The sequence below is a fragment of the Dromiciops gliroides genome, chromosome 3 (genome assembly GCF_019393635.1).
Source record: "Dromiciops gliroides isolate mDroGli1 chromosome 3, mDroGli1.pri, whole genome shotgun sequence".
Taxonomy (NCBI): Eukaryota; Metazoa; Chordata; class Mammalia; order Microbiotheria; family Microbiotheriidae; genus Dromiciops; species Dromiciops gliroides.
In genome coordinates, this window is record NC_057863.1 from 503,554,292 (window position 1) to 503,571,969 (window position 17,678).

The following is a 17,678-nucleotide window of genomic DNA, read 5'->3' on the forward strand; positions in this document are numbered from 1 at the left end:
ATTCCTGTGTCTGTCTCTTCTGAGGCAGCTATAATCAATCACCTGGATGCTGAGGCTCTGTGAGTCCAGATAGGGTAGAGTGATGTTCTTGTAATCGTCCCCAGTCTCTCGAACCAAATGGAGGTCCTGGCGTAAGTACTTTTTCAAGTGCTTCTCTGTGGCAGGGTAAACCACAGTCGTCTTTATATCTGCAACCAAACCAAATGGCCAGTTAACACAGGTTTCCTAGCCATACCCCAGACAGGCTTGGGATGGCAGGGATGAGGGTGAGGGAGGGGAGATAGAGAAAAGGGAAGAACCCAGGGAGGAGTTCATGTGGATTTGAGAAACGGGTCATGCTGTTTGTCTTTTTAATTTTTAAAATCTTTTTTTTTTTTTTTGGTGAGGCAATTGGGGTTAAGTGACTTGCCCAGGGTCACACAGCTAGTAAGTGTTAAGTGTCTGAGGCCAGATTTAAACTCAGGTCCTCCTGAATCCAGGGCTGGTGCTCTATCCACTGTGCCACCTAGCTGCCCCTACTGTTTGTCTTTTTAAGGAACCACAGTTAGGAAAAGCTCTTGTAGTTTTCTTAAATGTAACCCAGAAGAAGAGCTTAAGAGTTCCTAACCTTGGTCAACCTTTATTCATCATTCTTCTAAGCCCTCGCCTCCTCTTCTAGAAATTCATCAAGGTGGTATAAAGTAAGACACATGAGAAGGTCCTGACCTTTAGCAATTATTACAGGTCCCTTTGCCAAAGATAAAATTTCTGGGAACCCCTGAGCTTCATCTATTCTAGGAAAAAAAAAAGACTCACCCTGCCTCCTTAAAATCCACCAGGCAGGGGCAGTTAGGGGGCACAGTGGATAAAGCACTGCCCTTGGATTCAGGAGTACCTGAGTTCAAATACGGCCTCAGACACTTACTAGCTGTGTGACCCTGGGCAAGTCACTTAACCCTCATTGCCCTGCCAAAAATTAATTAATTAATTAATTAAATGAATGAATGAATGAATGAATAAATAAATAAAAATAAATTTAAAAATAAATTAAATAAGTAAATAAGTAAGTAAGTAAATAAATAAATAAATAAATAAGTGAAATAAAATTCACCAGGCATCGGGAAGCTAGGTGGCACAGTGGATAAAGCACCAGCCCTGGATTCAGGAGGACCTGAATTCAAATCAGACCTCAGACACTTGACACTTACTAGTTGTGTGACCCGGGGCAAGTCACTTAACCCTCATTGCCCTTCACCCAAAAAAAAAAAAAATCCACCAGGCATTCATGAGAGGCAGCCACCTTCCTCTTTTATAGTCCAGGCTCAACCCAACATTATTCTATTGGGTAAAAGGTCAGTCACTTCCTAGATGGAGAATTATAAAGCTTTGAGATGTCAGGAGGCAACATGGAGAACTTGTTTTCATTACTAATCATTGCACAATTCCCTACTAAAGAGAAGTGAAGGGTACCTGAATTCTGGGGGTAAGGAGCAAAAAGAACAATCAAAAGGGGTGTTGGTTCCAGGAGAAGTAATTAGGCCCAAAATGGCTATGGCAGAAATGGCTTTCCTTCTGACTCAACAGGCCTTTGCTGTTTCTCCCCAGTGGGCCTTGTTGTGGGGACTCTGAAAGAATCCCTTAATTTTTTTTCCTTCCTAACAATTATCTAGCAGTGGAATGAACCACCTCAGGTAGAAATACATTCTTCTTCCCTGAGGGAATGTCCTCAAAGGCTGGGTGACCACCTGTTAGCTAGGGAACAAAGAGAATTAAGGCTCAGGTATGGGCAGGTTGGACCAAATTATTTCTGAGGTCTCTTCATTTTGGATTCCATGATTTCTATTTCTGCTTTCTATTCTAGTAAAGTGAGAATAAAAGCTGTGTGTGAGACTCCCTTTGTATGTGGTAGGGCAGATGGAAGCACCGGTAGGCCTCAGCCTGTTTGATTCTCACGCCTGGCACCTAGACATCCCCCTAAGCTATAAGCCCACTGTAGTCTACAGTTTCTTGGCCTCTTAAGAAAGCCACCAGGGCCCACTCACGTCTCTGTCTGCCAGGGCTTGTCAAGAAGCCTGCCCCAACATGGAATTACCAAACCACCCACTACAGCAGGGAGAATGAGCAACCCCATTTGCTGCTAGTTCCTTACCTCAACAACTCCTCCCCTGCCCTTCGACCCCTCTAACCACTAGGCACTGGACAAAGAGTTGTTGTTGGTTCACCCATCCATCTTCTTTGCCAGTACTATGTGGCCTCTGAAATCTTGCTGACACCCTCTAAGGTCATCTCCTAATTCCTCTACCTTGGCACTGTTGGCTCCCTGTGCTCAGACCATATGCCTTCCAAACCCAGTCACATCCCAAATACTAAGCCTTTCCTTGACCATCACAGTGGGAGGATGGCTGTGTTCACAGGTAAGTGTTACTGCCCAGCCTCAAATGACATAGCGGTGACAGCATTCCTCGGTTTAAGACTAAATATCACTTGAGTAGGAGAGTTGTCCCAAAGCTGGTAGGCCCAATCTGGGAAACAGAACCACTCAGAGCATTAGGATTTTGATTTTTGGAAAGCACTTTTATTTTTGTCCTATGTGTCAGACTCTGACAATTCAACAAACCTTTCTTTAGCACCAAAACTGCACTTGTGGTGTTTTGCAGGCTGCCAGAAGCATGTTACCCGGCAACTCCGTTCAGGGCAAGGTTGGCTTGTAGCCAGTGCCCACTGCAAACTTGATGCTTGACAGCTTTGTCCCCACACTTAAGTCCCACCTGATGGGGCTTGGATGCATGGATTCTATTCCTGGGAATACCCTGCTTTGGGATGAACGGGGCTGGTAAGTTCTCTGTTGCACAAGGGCAATATCTGATGACTCCTTTAGCTCATAACTCTGCCCTAAGGGCGGATTAGCCCAGTTACAGCCTTCACATGGCCTTTCTTAAGGAGAACAACCTTGAACATCCATTCCTTCCTTTACTCGAACATTCTTAAAGGGAACATTCAAATTTCCCTAACTTCAGCCAGTCCCCCTTCTCCTACAGCTCTCTTCCCACAAACAGCCCTAGAGAAGGAACATAAACAGCTCCAACTACTTTGGAAGAAACATAAACAGCTGGTGACATAATGAGGTGCTGGGGAGATCAGGCACAGAGACTCAGGAAGCCAGAAAAGAGGGAGGCCCTGCAGTTTATTAGAGTAAAGGCTGACAAACTCTACCCACAAGGAGCCTGGAAAGGAGGGGGGAGATAAGTAGGAACCGAGACTCTAACTAAAGCCTCTGGACCTATGTCTATGGTAATGGAAATGCAAGTATATGCAGTGAGAAGCCAGGAATGAAAACGCTGCCTGGTAGTGAAAAAGGGAAGAGGATTAAAGGGGTGGGGAGGGCGGAGGGGGAGTTAATCTTGTACCGGTCATAGCTAGTTTAGCTGCCTCAGCTTCTGCAAAGGAAGGTGCTTTTATGACTGATACCTTCATTCTCCTCCCAGAGTTTGGCAGCTCTGCCTCTTCCTGAGTGGGAAATTGGGCTGGATAATGACGACAGGGAAAGCAAACTCTTTAGCTCACTCTTGATGACTATGTCTCAGCTTCCTGTTGATTTCCCAACACCATTCTGCAGGGCTTTCAAGTTTCAGGAGAGGGAATGTTCTTTAAATTCCTGGTCCTTGGGGGCAGCTAGGTGGTGCAGTGGATAAAGCACCGGCCCTGGAGTCAGGAGGACCTGAGTTCAAGTCCGGCCTCAGACACTTGACACTTACTAGCTGTGTGACCCTGGGCAAGTCACTTAACCCCCATTGCCCCACTAAAAACCAAAAACAACAACAAAAATTCCTGGTCCTAGAGTTTTTATCATTTACTTAAAAAAAAAATGTCCAGAATTTTGTCCAGAATCCACTATCCTCCTCCCTGGTCAGACCACATCTGGTGTCCGGTTTTGGCCACCATATTACTGGAAGGCTACAGACATGCTAGAACATGTACAGAAGATGAGCATAATGGTGAGATGAGCATAAGACAGAAATGAGAATCCATACAAGTAACTGGGGGAATTGGCTTGGAGATGAGACTTAGGAGGGAAATGATCAAATATTTTAAAAGTTGTCATATAAGGAATTTGAGCTATTTGCTTGGTCTCAGAGGGCAAAATAAGAAGGAAGCCACAGGGAAGTGGACTTTGGCCCACCGTGACAATTAGAACTGTACAAAAGTGGAACATGTTGTCCTGGGGCACAGGGAAATCTGTTACTAGAGGTCTTTTTTCTTTTTGTAAGGCAATTGGGGTTAAGTGACTTGCCCAGGGTCACACTGCTAGTGTCAAGTGTCTGAGGCTGTATTTGAACTCAGGTCCTCCTGAGTCCACTCAGGTCCACTGTGCCATCCAGCTGCCCCTGTTACTAGAGAGATTCTGTTCTACCAGATGCTATATCTTCTTTCATGGAGGATGCTGTAGAACAAAGTCGGCTTTGGGTAGGAGTTGGACTAAATAGTAACTGAAGGTCATTCCAAGCTAACTCTGCGGTTCATAGGATTCTATGTCTAATGGGAGTATTTAGGTTGACACCCTCCCTAATGAGTCAAGAAAAGCAAAGGAGCTCATAATGGGAAGTGCTCTCCACGTCCAGAAAAAGAACTGTGGAATCTGAATGCAGATTAAATCATAGCATTTTTACTTTGGGGTTTTTTTCTTTCCTTCCTAGTCATTTTCCCCTTTTGTTCTGATTCTTCTTTCACAACATAACTAATGTGGAAATACATTTAATGTGATTGTACATATATAACCTATGTCAGATAGCTTGCTGTCTTGGGGAGAAAAATTTGGAACTCAAAATCTTATATAAAAGCAAAGGATCCTGTATTTAAGAAAGATACCAGGAGGATTTCCTACCTACCCAATGGCTCTTTCGACCAACTTTTAGGGTCTTCCAATCACTGGAGAACAATGAAAGATCAAGGTCTAATAAAAAGAACACTGGCATGGCAATAAGGAGATATAAACACCTACTGACTTGGGGCTTAGGATAAATCAGAAGTTTCTCCAGTGAGAAGCAAAACCAAAGATGATCAGATAACAGGACAGACACATTGAGGAATCAAGGGACTATGAGAGTTTAGATTGACCAACTAGATATCAGGACAGACATACCTAAGAAGGGGAGATAAAATTCTATAGCAGGAAAGTCAATTAGGTGTGGCTACTACCTGACTGGAGCTAGGAGACAGAGAGAACCCCAGAGGTCAGGACCATTTTTCCAAAAAAATCCCCCTGGACTCTCAGGAAGATGACAAGCATCCAAGCTTTCCCCACCCTACTCCAAAAGGGAACTTTCCAGTTTTCAAGTGGACACCCCATCTATCCTTTATAAAAGCTTTTGCCTTCCCCCTCTGAAGAAAATGTTTCTATGTCTTCCTTCCCAGGGGTGAAGTCTTTGACTTCCCACTAGGTCACTTTCTCTAGCACCAAATAAAAGACCTTTTTAATTCTAATTGGATTGTGTGAGAGAGTATAATTTTTTATTGAGGAATACCTAAGGACCACCACAACCACCCCCACCCCCACCCCCACCCCGACTTAAGTACAGAACAATGTGCTAGGTGTCAGTTGCTTAAGACATGAACCCCTACCCTCATAGTACTTTCAGAAACAAAAGGGGGATAAGACAAAGTGCTATATGAGATCTTTAGGGGAAGACTTACAGGTTGCTTTGGGCATCTTAACAGCTCTCTGGCTTCCCAAGGAAGATGTCATTGAGTTGTACTTCAAAGGATTCAGGACATTTTAGACACAGGAAACAGTATGAGCAAAGACACAGAAGAGGGAAATCATTAGATATATTTGGGGATACTACTTTAGTATTTTAGCTGGAGTGGAGAAGGTGTGGAGGAGAACAGTGTGAGAGAATGATGGCAAAGCAGAGCAGTACCTGACTGTGGAGAACCTTGAATGTCAGGCAAATAACTTTAAACTTCACTTGATAAGATGGAACTATTGAAGTGTTTGAGCAGAGGAGTGATACAACCTTATGCACAAAGATAGGCTTGGCAGAGGCATTAAGATCAACTGCAGAAGGTAGGAAGAAGGGGCAGGAATGTCTATTAGGAGGTTACTGAAGTTGTCTCAATAGGCAGCAATAAATGTCTGTAAGAGTGTGGTGATTGCAGTTGATGTTTGTCCTTCATTCCCAAAGAGGACCATGACATCAGGAAGGTGATGTCATGACTTGTGGTGAACTGGATTTAAGTGAGGAAGAGCTTCACTCCCTACTCCAGAGCCATATGGGTCCAGTGGCAAGAAGTACATCAGGACTACTGGATATGGCCTCATTAAGCCTTTTAAACTAAGGCCTTTCACAGGTCTCAATTTGTCTGAGGCAATGTCCATTCAGTGATTAAGGCTAGGTAAGAAAGGAGGCAAAGAAAAGCCTATTTTACCTAGTCAAAATAAAATAAATAGATTGGGGGGGGAGGGGGCTCAAGGTTTCTGGCAAAAGAGAAACAATTGCTATTTATGCCATTCAGAGGCCAAACAAGGGTAAAATGAGGCCTGGGCTGGGACCTATTGTTGGACAATCAAGAATGGCCAGAGTTATTTAGGCTTAAGGAGTTGTCCTTAGTAGACATCTTGCTGGTAAACCCCAAGACGTGAGATTTTGGCAAACAAACTTGTAATTGATAGCAGGAGTACAAAAGAGACAGAAGTGGCCTCAGAGTTCAAGAGAATTGGTCTTCCTCTAGCCTAGCCCACTGCCCAGTTTCAACAAGGAGCTGGAAACCCCCTCCTGTCTGAATGTTGACCTACCTCATCCCTACCCCTACCTGGAATAACCCAGAGCCCCATTGTACTTTCAAAGATCAAAAGTCATAGGTCAAGAACTACCTGCCTTGTCACTGATGCCTAAAGTCGACTGGGCTTTTCCCTTTGCCCTGAAGCTAAGCCCTCTGCTATGTGTCATCTCCCTAATGAGTATGAGCTCCTTGAAAGTAGGGATTTTTAAAATGTTTTATTGTGCTTCTGAAAATGAAAAGAAGAAAAAGAAAAGAGACTTTCTTGCTTTCTGTTTGTATCTCCAACACTTAGTGTGGGACTTGGCATAAAGTGCTTAACAAATGATTTTCCAACCTATTCTATTCTTTTTCTTTTTTTTTTTGATGAGGCAATTGGGGTTAAGTGACTTGCCCAGGGTCACACAGCTAGTAAGTGTCAAGTGTCTGAGGCCAGATTTGAAAGAAATAGATGGGATGTGAGCTGAGTCTTGAAGGAAGCCTGGAGGCAGAGGGGAAAAGGCATAAAGTATAAAGGACATTTAGCACAAAGACACAGAGATAAGATATATAGAAATAGAGTTCTATTCAAGGAACTTCAGGGAGGCCAGGGTTGTAGGGATCACAGAGTGAATAGAAGGGGATGATGTCTAAGAAGACTGTAAAGATGGGAAAGGGTCAGGTAATGTAGAGCTTTGAATGTCACACAGAGAACTCTATATTTCATTCCAGAAAGGGTACCGTTGGGTTTTATTGATTATGGGGAGAAGGGGGTGGGTTTGACATGCCTGACCTATGTTTTAGGAAAATCAGTTTGATGGCTGAGAAGAGAATAAACTGCAGTGGGTAAAGACTTGAGGCTGAGAAACCAATTAAAAGGTCACTGTAATAGCTGATGAGAGATGGGAAGGCCCTGAGCTAGCACAGGAAATGTTGTAAAGGCATAAATAATAATCATAAACCATGAGGACACCCCTGTTACCATGCACACTGAGGTCAAAAAAAGGAAGGGGGAAACAAAACTAGAAACGGCCACTTCCCCCAAAAAAGATGAGACTCAATCACCTGCCTGTGTCCAGATTATCTGGAGCCATCCAATGACAACAACTTGTAAGAGGAACTAGGATGTCACTTAAGATCCAAGTCCCCACTAAGTTTCAACAGGATGTAGATTCCATATCACCAGACTAACAAGTGATTCGCCCAGTCAAAGGTATACAACAGATGCTAGATAAATGTTTGTTACACAGAGAAGGGTCTCCATTAAGATAGAATGCTGGACTTAGAGAAGACCTGAGTTTAAACCTTGTCCCTAGTTGTGTGACCTGGGGCAAGTAACTTAACTGCCCTGGGCCTCAGTTTACTTATCTGTAAAATGAAGGAAGTGGACTGGATGGCTTCTAAGGTCCCTTCCAGCTTTAAATACATGACCCTATGAACTCTCCTTGCTAAGGACGTGGCTCAAGTTTGGAATCCATGGGTTCTTTGAGAGAGTCTAAGCCTAGCAAAGTGTTAAGTCTTAGACCAGAGAAATGGTCTCACCAATAAACAAGTCAGTTCCATTAGCTGATTTAAGACCATTCTTTTTCCAAGCTTAACTCTTAGAGTTCCTACCAAATTCCACTAAGACCATCAGATAACGTTTTCATATCTACATATAAAAGGAAACATTTAAATACAAAATGGTAGCCTAAGGGCCACATTCTTATACAAGGAGGAATTTCACCAAAGGGAATTATCTTCAATTGGGAGACAATTGCTAGAGAGATACCAAACTTTTAAGATATAGGAGAACAAGATTACTATTATTTGAAAGAAAAAATTCACAAGGTTAAATACTAGGGTCCAATCGAGTCCCGAATAGTGAATGATGTCATCTGGGCACCCAAGAGATTCAGACTAGCCTAGGACAGGAAGGGAAGGGAAAAATGGGGTACATGAAGACTTGCTGTTAGCCTGAAACACACCCTTTCTCTGACACGCACATGTTCCTTTTGACAGCTCAAATACTCATGCTGCCTGCATTTTGGTTCCAGTGCTCTTGGGCAGTCCACCAAGTCCTTTGTTCTCCCTCGATCTGCAGTCATGGCACCCAGGACTAGCTGTTTGCAGAGGCAGAAGGCAAGGGACAGAGCTGCAGGTGGGAGCTGACTAGAGGAGAGTGAAGAGCAGATGCCTCTCGTTCTCCCTTGCCAAACCCAGATTACCCAAATCCCCAGGAAAACGCCACTGCAAATGAAACACGAAAATGCAAACCACAGACGGTCTGCTCTCCTTCCCATACACATGTTCAAACAAGACTGTTTTCCAGTGGCCCCTAACGACTTCTACTGCATGAGGTCATTTTGATGGCTCAGGCTGCGGTTTTTGCTCTCCCTTCATTACAATAAGCCAGTTTCTATTTATCTGACCCAGATGTGCTAGGACCAGAAGAGAAGGAAGAAACGACAGAAATACAAAATCTGGGAATGAAGACTTTTTCTCAAAACAAAGTCAAGGCAGATCTGTAAAGAGCAATGTAGAAACCTGACTTGGGTGGGTGTGAATTCAGGCCCCTGGTCAGAGACACCTTGAACGTAGGTAGAGAGCCTACAAAGCAGATGCAGGTGGAAGAAGAGGAGCTCACTTCTAAGGCCAGGGGTTCTTAACTTTCTTTGAGTCACAACCCCTTTAGTGGACCCCTTCTCAAAATAATGCTTTCAAAATGCCTAAACTGAACTTTGCAAGTTTACAAAGGAAATTCGTTATAAAAGTACATATATTTTTAAAAACAAAGTTCATGGACTCCGGGTTAAGAATCCTTATTCTAGGGCCTTTCTCTTGCAAGCCAACACTCTCCATCATCTTCAACTTAAGGTAAAGGGTAAGAGATAGGTCTGGAGATCAGGGGCAGACTAGCAGCGGCTGGACAGCTTGGGGGGCAGGAGCCCAAGAATTACAGAATTATTCCTCCACCCTCTCAGGGAAACTGCAGACATACCTCCAAAGAGAGGATCAATTGGGCCAAAGGGTGTGGTTCAGTTGCTGGAAGTCTCAAAAGCAAATCCCCAAACCACTAATTACCTGGTACCACTAAAAATTAAGGCTGCTCTTTGAGGCAGAGGCCTGGTTTTAGCAAGGTCTTAGGTCTGCCAGAATTCATTTATAGGACCCTGGTTCCTCCATTTCTCCTTCCAGTCTTTTGAAGGCTATGGCAGAGTAGGGATTCAGACTTTTTCTTTCCTTAGTCACCAGCCACAGTAGGCTAACTGACAAAATGCCAGGGAGTTGAATGGGTCTCCTGGTTCAAAATCAAATTCTGCTATCCTAAGCACAACCCTCACCCCCGCCCCAACCCCCACCCCCATCCCCACCCTAGAGGAGGACAAGGAAAGTGGCTTCAATCTATACTCTCACTGCTGGCTTCAGGGGAAGGGGGTGGGGGTGGGGGTGGGAGAGGAAACTATGAGACTGTAAGGATGGGAAACATTATATTGCAGGATAGCTACAGCATCTGTGTCACTCAGCAAAATGTGAGCATCAAGACAGCTGACTCCTGGTCACAATATGGAAAAACACATACTACTGAATTCTGGTTCAGAATTTTAAACTCCACAACAAAGAAAAAGTCTATTCAAAAAAGGAGAATATACCATACCAGAATAGGAAGAGTCACATATGATACTCCTGGGCCATAAGAAAGTAGCCTCTTCCCCTTAAGTCCTTATTTCATGTTGAGAAGAACATAGACACTAAGTATCAGTGAAAAACTAATGGAAACTATTTCTAGACTGTCTCCTGTATGTGTGTACTGAGCCAACAGGGAGAAAGGAGCCCAGCTGGTGCGGTGGATAGAGCACTGGCCCCGAGTCAGGAGGACCCAAGGAGTTCGAATTCGGTCTCAGACACTTACTAGCTGTGTCACCCTGGGCAAATCATTTAATCCTGACTGCCTCCCTCAAAAAGGTAATGGTGGTTGGGGGAAGGGAGGGGGGAGTCCAGCATCAACCACAACTTAGTTAGCAGCACACAGACGATCTTAGGAGACTAACCACTGATCTGGGAGGGGGCAAAGGGAGCACCCTACCACAGGCTGGAATTTACAGATGGAGCCAAATGAAGAAATGGAATAAACTAGAACTGTGGGTAATCTGGTTTCAGCCCAAGCCTAGCTTTCAGGTCCTCTGAGTAAGTGGAACTTTTTTTGCTGACAAGGGCCCTAATACTGCCCACCAAGACTTGGGCCTTGGCCCCACTATGGGCTTCCACCTCAGAGCTGGCTAGTTTTTGCTGGCTGTGGGAGCATACAGTTTGGTAGCCTGAAGCATAGCCAATGGTCAGGAGAATCTAAGACAGCTGGGCCTCCACGGAAGATAAAGGCTTTTTAAAGAGAAAAAGAAAGAGGTATGAGTATGCTAAGAGATTGTTAGAGGGCCCCAAGGGCAGAGGGATGGGTGGGTCTACAGAGAAGAGGGAGGGAGGGAGGGAGGGAAAGCAAAAAAGTAGAGTTAATGGTGAAGAAAGATGGTAAACAGCTGGTACAGATCTTGATTTTTCTCTTTGAGGTCTTAAGCAAAGGTTTCCTTTTAGATTCAGTCAACTTTTTATTTTTAACTAATTAATGAAATTTATTATATTCTTTTTAAAAATGCAAGCTGTGTGTCATAGCGATTCAGTTTCACATATGGGCCTAATTTTCTGTTCTGTATATATGTGAATGCTCATGTCTATTGATGTTTGTAAGGTTGAGAATAACCAAAGAAAAAATTGAAATGGAAGAAAAAGAAAAAGAAGACTATCTAATAATGCAATAAGAATGAAAGCTGAAGTATATATAATTGGTTCAGATTTACAGGGTGTTTAACATTCTCCATGCCATCTGAGCCCATCAAGGACCCTGTAAGGTAGGTACTAAAAGTACTTAGCTACATTTCACAGATTTGGATCAAAAAAAGGTCATCTTTCTGATTAGCTGTCTTTGGACTTTTCTCCAAGAAGACTCACATGGAAGTCCAAGGGAAGTCCATGGCACACAGCTGAAATCCCATACTGGACTGTGGCTGAGAGGAGCCCTTCACAGGATACCTCCAACTCAACTTGCCCTGACTCCTCTTACCTCTGCCTCCTTCTAAACCCTCAAGAAAATGTTACTATTTTGGTATCAGGAGGCTGGAAGTACACAAAGCTGGAAAGAAAAGAGCCTGATGCCTTTAAGATCATTGAGAGGGGAGGCTAGAGGCGCTAAGATGCCAGAATAGGTCCCTGCCCTTTTCTCTTGTTCCTCCCTCCTGTACCATCTCTGAAGCCTCACTGAAAATACTGAGTGGACACCAAACCTCCGTTCACATGGAAAACAAACTAACTCTCCTCAGTAGGCTATGGGAGATGTGCTCTGCCTGCCTCTTTGCTCAGAATGTTCTCTTTCCCAGAATGCCCCTTCATCCACACCTTACCCCAAAAGCCCTAGCTCAAGTTCTGCCTCCTGCTGGAAATCTTTCCTGCCTGTCTTGGCTCACAGGGATCCCTGGCTCTTCTGATCTCCCGCCACCCTCATTATCCCTACTACTCATCTGACATGTGATAACAAGTTTTCTTTGTTCCATGGGTTGCTGTGGCCAAGGAATCTATCCCCGTGGCCGACCAACTGGTGAAGAGCTTCTCTGTACTTAGCTAGGTTAGCCTCCAAAAGCAAAGTGCCAGGGCTGAACTTTCCAGCATGGTAGAACCCGTCTGGGCATGTGTACTGCCTGCAAGAACCTGGGGCCACCTTCATACCACAATGGCTCTCAGAGTAGGACTCTGTAGAGGCCTTTGTGAGCAGGTTCAGCACATTAAAATAAAGTTAGATGAAAGAGAACAAGTGTAAAAGGTGCTGTAAAAGAAAGGTATGAGTAAGAAAGAAGATGAGCTGTGCATATGGCAACAGCAAGAGATAACATTTGATGGGCAGGCTGTGTACTCTACTGGTAGCCTCGATGTTGGCAAAGAGCAAGGATGACCCCAGCATGTTAAGTGGGCCCCTGTAGTGAGCTTATGGGAAGACACAGACAAGAGTCATACCAGCTGGGGAACAGAATTATTGAAGGAAATGCCCACAATGACATCACAGAGGGAGTCTTCCTACCTGTCTGACCATTCCTTCTCAGTCTCCTTTGCTGGCTCTTTATCTATATCATGCCCCCCAAATGTGGGAGAATCCCAAGGCTCTCTTCTAGACCGTCTTCTGTTCTCTCTATATATTCTCTCACTTCATGACCACATAAGCTCCCCCGAGTCTCCAGGAGTGTTAACCTTGTAGCTAAACTCAAGAACTGCTAATCCAAAAGATGAGTGTCCAGAAGGAAAAGGATGCTGATGACACAGATTTATATATCCAGCCCTAGCCTATCTCCTGAGCTCCATTCCCATGTCACCAACTGCCTGATGGATATTTCTTTTTTTTTAATTAAAAAAATTTTTTTTTTTTAGTGAGGCAATTGGGGTTAAGTGACTTGCCCAGGGTCACACAGCTAGTACGTGTTAAGTGTCTGAGGCCAGATTTGAACTCAGGTACTCCTGAATCCAGGGCCAGTGCTCTATCCACTGCGCCATCTAGCCGCCCCCCTCATGGATATTTCAAACTGGTTATCCCATAGGCATCTCAAACATATGTCTAAAGCAGAACTCATTCACTTCAGATCTACTTGTTTTCTGTAGTTCCTGATTTCTTTTTTTTTTTTTTGGTGAGGCAATTGGGGTTAAGTGACTTGCCCAGGATCACATAGCTAGTAAGTGTTTTAAGTGTCTGAAGCCGGACCCGAACTCAGGTCCTCCTGACTCCAGGCCGGTGCTCTATCCACTGTGCCACCTAGCTGCCCCTGTAGTTCCTGATTTCTATCCAGGGCATCATCAGGCTCCCAGGGTCCCAGATTCATGACCCCTTACCCACTCTCCCTCACTCCATATATCTACCCAGTTGCCAAATCTTACCATTTATGTCTCCAACATTTCTTGCATCTATCCCATTTTCATTATTCATAGTTATCAACTTAGTTCAGCTCCTTATTATCTCTTGGTAGGACTAACAATTTCACAGCCTCCTAATTGGCCTTCCTGCCTCAAATCTTTCTCTACTCTAATTTATCTTTTATAGCATTGCCAAAATGATTTTCCTTAAGCAGGTCTGACCCTGTCACTTTCCTTACTCAATAAAATCCAACATTTCCCTACTGACTCTAGGATCAAATAAATTATTTAGCATTTAAAGTTCTTCACAACTTGGTCCCAACCGACCTTTCCTACTTCGTTATACATCACTCCCCTTCCCACATTCTATGGGCTAGCCAAACCAGCCTCTTTGCTCGCTCTCGCTCTCTCTCCCTCCCTCCTTTCTCTCTCTTCCCCCCCCCCCACTCTCTCACACACACACACACACACATGCACGAACCCACACCTGCAATTCTGGTCTCTGTGCCTTTGCCCTGACAGTCCCTTATCACCACTGCCTTGTAGAATCCCTTACATCCATTACAATTCAGCTCTGCACTTGTTATTGTCACTCAGTGTCTGACTCTTCATGACAGCATGGACCATAGAACGCCAGGCCTTTCTGTCCTCTGCCATCTCCCAAAGTCTGTCTGGGCTCATGTTGGTTGCCTCCATGATGCTATTTATGCTCCAGCACTACCTTCTACTTAAAGCTTTTCCTGATCCTGCAATGGCTGGTGCCCCCACTTCCTAAACCGCCCTGTACTGACTTTACCTATGTGTCCACGTTGTCTCTCTAGAGAGAGGGAAAATTAGAGTTCTTTCATTCTCTGCATTTGTGTCCCCAGTGTTTAGCACACAGTGCCAAGCACATAATAGTACTTAGTAAATGCCTGTTGATAGTGACATGCTGCCTTGGATCATTAATTAACTTTTCATAAGTATACATCTTGTTCTCCCACTTAGCATCTAAGTAAGTTCCTTGAGGCCTGTAACAGTGTGATTTAGCACTTACACACAGAATTTGTTCAATAACTTTCTGTTTCCTGACTCATGTGCTCCACATGACTGCTAGTCACACACATGCATCTAATAGGGAAGTTAGAGGAGATCCTGAAATATTCCAAGAAATGTAGGTCATCTTTGCTGAAAGCAAGGCTTTGAGTTTTCATGCCACAAGGATTCTGGCTGCTCAGCACAACAACTTTCTAGCGGGGCCTGGCCTGCAGCAGCTGATTTCTCCAAGGGATCAATCTGGCCTTTTACCTGCAGTACCACATAGAGAATATATCTGGAAAACCCTCAACTATCTCTCTTTTAAATGCCAACTGATCTCTTTCTTAAAAAGGACAATCTGGGGCAGCTAGGTGGCGCAGTAGATAAAGCACTGGCACTGGATTCTGGAGGACCTGAGTTCAAAGCCAGCCTCAGACATTTGACACTTACTAGCTGTGTGACCCTTGGGGAAGTCACTTAACCCTCATTGCCACTGTGCCACCTAACTGCCCCTCAATAAACATTTATTAAGCAACTACTACTTGCAGGCACTATGCTAAGCACTGGAAAGAAAAAAAGAGACAAAAAGAAGGGGCAGAAACTTTCCTCTCGGGTTGCAGCAATATTCTATTCTGGTCTAACCCATGCCAACAATAGGGTTTTGCTCTAATTTAAAACTTTTCCAAAGCTACACTTCCCCTCTACCGTCTGAGAATGAGTGAAGCCACACTGCTGCCTATGCAGCCCTGAGTCTTAGACTGTTCTAAGAAAGGATCTCAGAGCTGATCTGTTCTAGTCCCCTAGTTTTACAGAAGCAGCAGTGAAGGCCTAAAGGTAGGAAGTGACTTATCTGAGGTCAAGTCATCTCTTTAGAAGAGATCAGGCCAAGGCCATCCCTGGCCATTAGTATCCTTTTAACTCCTATCATTTCTCTAGTGATGACCAGCCTCAGCTCAGCTGCAAACAGAGCTGAAGAGGAGCCCTCTGATAAGATGGGATATTGCCAAGGTCCAGTGCTGGCCTGTGATAAGTGGAACCCACATTGCCTGGTACCCAGTCCTTCCCTCCAGCTGCTAGAGAATCTAGCCACATTGTATAATTCCATCCAGGGCCAAAGTCACCCTGGCCTGGCAGTTCTGTGCAGCCACAGCAGCTGGGCTAACCTCCCTCCTTCATGCTCTCGATTACAATGTCCCCAGAGAGGGGGGAAAAAAAAATCCCAATGAAGACTGGACCCATTTAAAACACGAAGAGGAAGGGAAGCTCAACATAAACAGAAGCTAAGCAAAAACTCAAAATCTCCGGGGAAAAAAAAACCTGAACTGAAAACTTTCACTGAGAGTAACTTCAAATAAGGCTTCTATGGAAGCCCTGCAATACTTTCTCTGGTGATTCTTTCTGGGCACTACTCCACTCTCCCAGGCTCACTTTTCCTCCAAGTAAAATTAAGGAGGACAGTACTGGCCTGGGGCTAAAGTCCCCAAATTTCTTGGAAGCATATTAGGACATAGCTCCCAAGATCTGGTTCCTCTCTCCTCACCCACTGATTCTGGCCTCCTCCTACTGAGCTGGGAGATTCCATTCCCTTGTTTTACATCCTGGGAAACAATTGGCATAATCCAGGCCTCTAAATCAACTCTCCCTCCCCAGGTAAGGGGTCACTGAAGTATCACAGAATGGGCTCCACTAAAGAGAGCATCTAAGCAGTGGGATCAGATAAAGCCAGAGGCTGAACTGCATTGCTGCCTCAGGGAAATGCTCTAAGAGCAGCACCTACAGTGACTGATTGGAGAGGGCACAATGATGAGCTGTCAGCCGTCAAACCACAAAGGCTTCCGCCACCATCTCACCCCAAGAAAAACAAAGCAGGGAGGGTACTGGACTGTGAGTCAGGAAGCCTAGAATGTCCTTGCTCTGCCACTAATTTCATATACATCCTTGAACAAGTCCTTTAACCTGAAGGTCACCTGCAAAATGAGAGGGTTGGATTAAATGATCTTTAAAGATCTCTGAGCTCCAAAGGGTTTAGGAAGGATCCTCCCAAAGGCCCAAGGGAGAAGGTGAGGGCAAAAATGCAGCAGCAAGGCCATGGAGCTGGAAATGTCCTGCAGACGGGAAGACACGAAGACACGAGGATGTGTCACCACCATCCTGCAGAATGCCCTGGCACATAGTAGGTATTTTATTAACTGAGTGAGCTAATTGAGGCAGCTAAAAAAGTAACCCTTAGGAAATGTGTCCAGCAGCAAAGCCTACAGACCCCTTCTCAGAATGTTTTTAAACGCATAAAATAAAATATATAGGATGACAAAGGAAACCAATTTTATGCTGAAATATAATTATCAAAATATTTTTAAACAGACAATGCCGGAATGGAGCTAGAATAAGAAGCCCTGCCTTGGGGGGAAGGGGGAGGCATTATTGGTGTGTTGTGTCTGGAAGGACAGGTGCAGGTGCAGGTAGGGAGATGTCAGGAGACCCTGCAGAGAGCACCCTGGGAGAGCCACTCCATGGCTTCTCATCTCCCTCCCTGGAGGAACTTGCCTATTCAGGCCCAGGACAGGCAATGCATTACTCAGAGTGCCACAGTAACACTGCCACCTTGTGGCTGCTCTCCCGATTTGCCCTGAATTTAATCAGGATCAGAAGATGGGGACCATTCATTCAAGATTTTAATTAAGCACCTTTTCTGTGCAATTCATTGTAGTAAACCACGGGAGGGGAGATATTCAAGGCAGAGTCACTTCCCTAATGGACCTCATAAGTGGGTCAACTCCCCTCTCCTCATTTATAAAATGAGGGGAATGGAGACAAAGTCTACAGTCCCTTCAAGCTCTTTAATATCCTGAGCCTATCTCTAGCCCTAGCTCAGTGTTGTGTGCGAACCATCTGAGTGACAAATAACTTATTCTTCTACATTGCCAGGCTCTGTCTGGCTATCTCAAAGATACATCTCATAAGGAAAGAGTGGAACCAATGGAGCTTGTCCCTAACCTCTGTCC

The 17,678-nt window shown here is 44.6% G+C and overlaps 1 protein-coding gene across 1 annotated transcript in view; it reads right to left on the reverse strand.

The window, feature by feature from the left end:
- The window catches only part of DCPS (decapping enzyme, scavenger), a 50,646-nt gene that overhangs the window by 22,779 nt on the left and 10,189 nt on the right, over nt 1-17,678 (reverse strand). Inside the window, exon 3 of the mRNA XM_043997774.1 lies at nt 43-188. Within this exon, the coding sequence (XP_043853709.1) occupies nt 43-188 (146 nt within the window). The remainder of the gene's footprint in view (nt 1-42; nt 189-17,678) is intronic.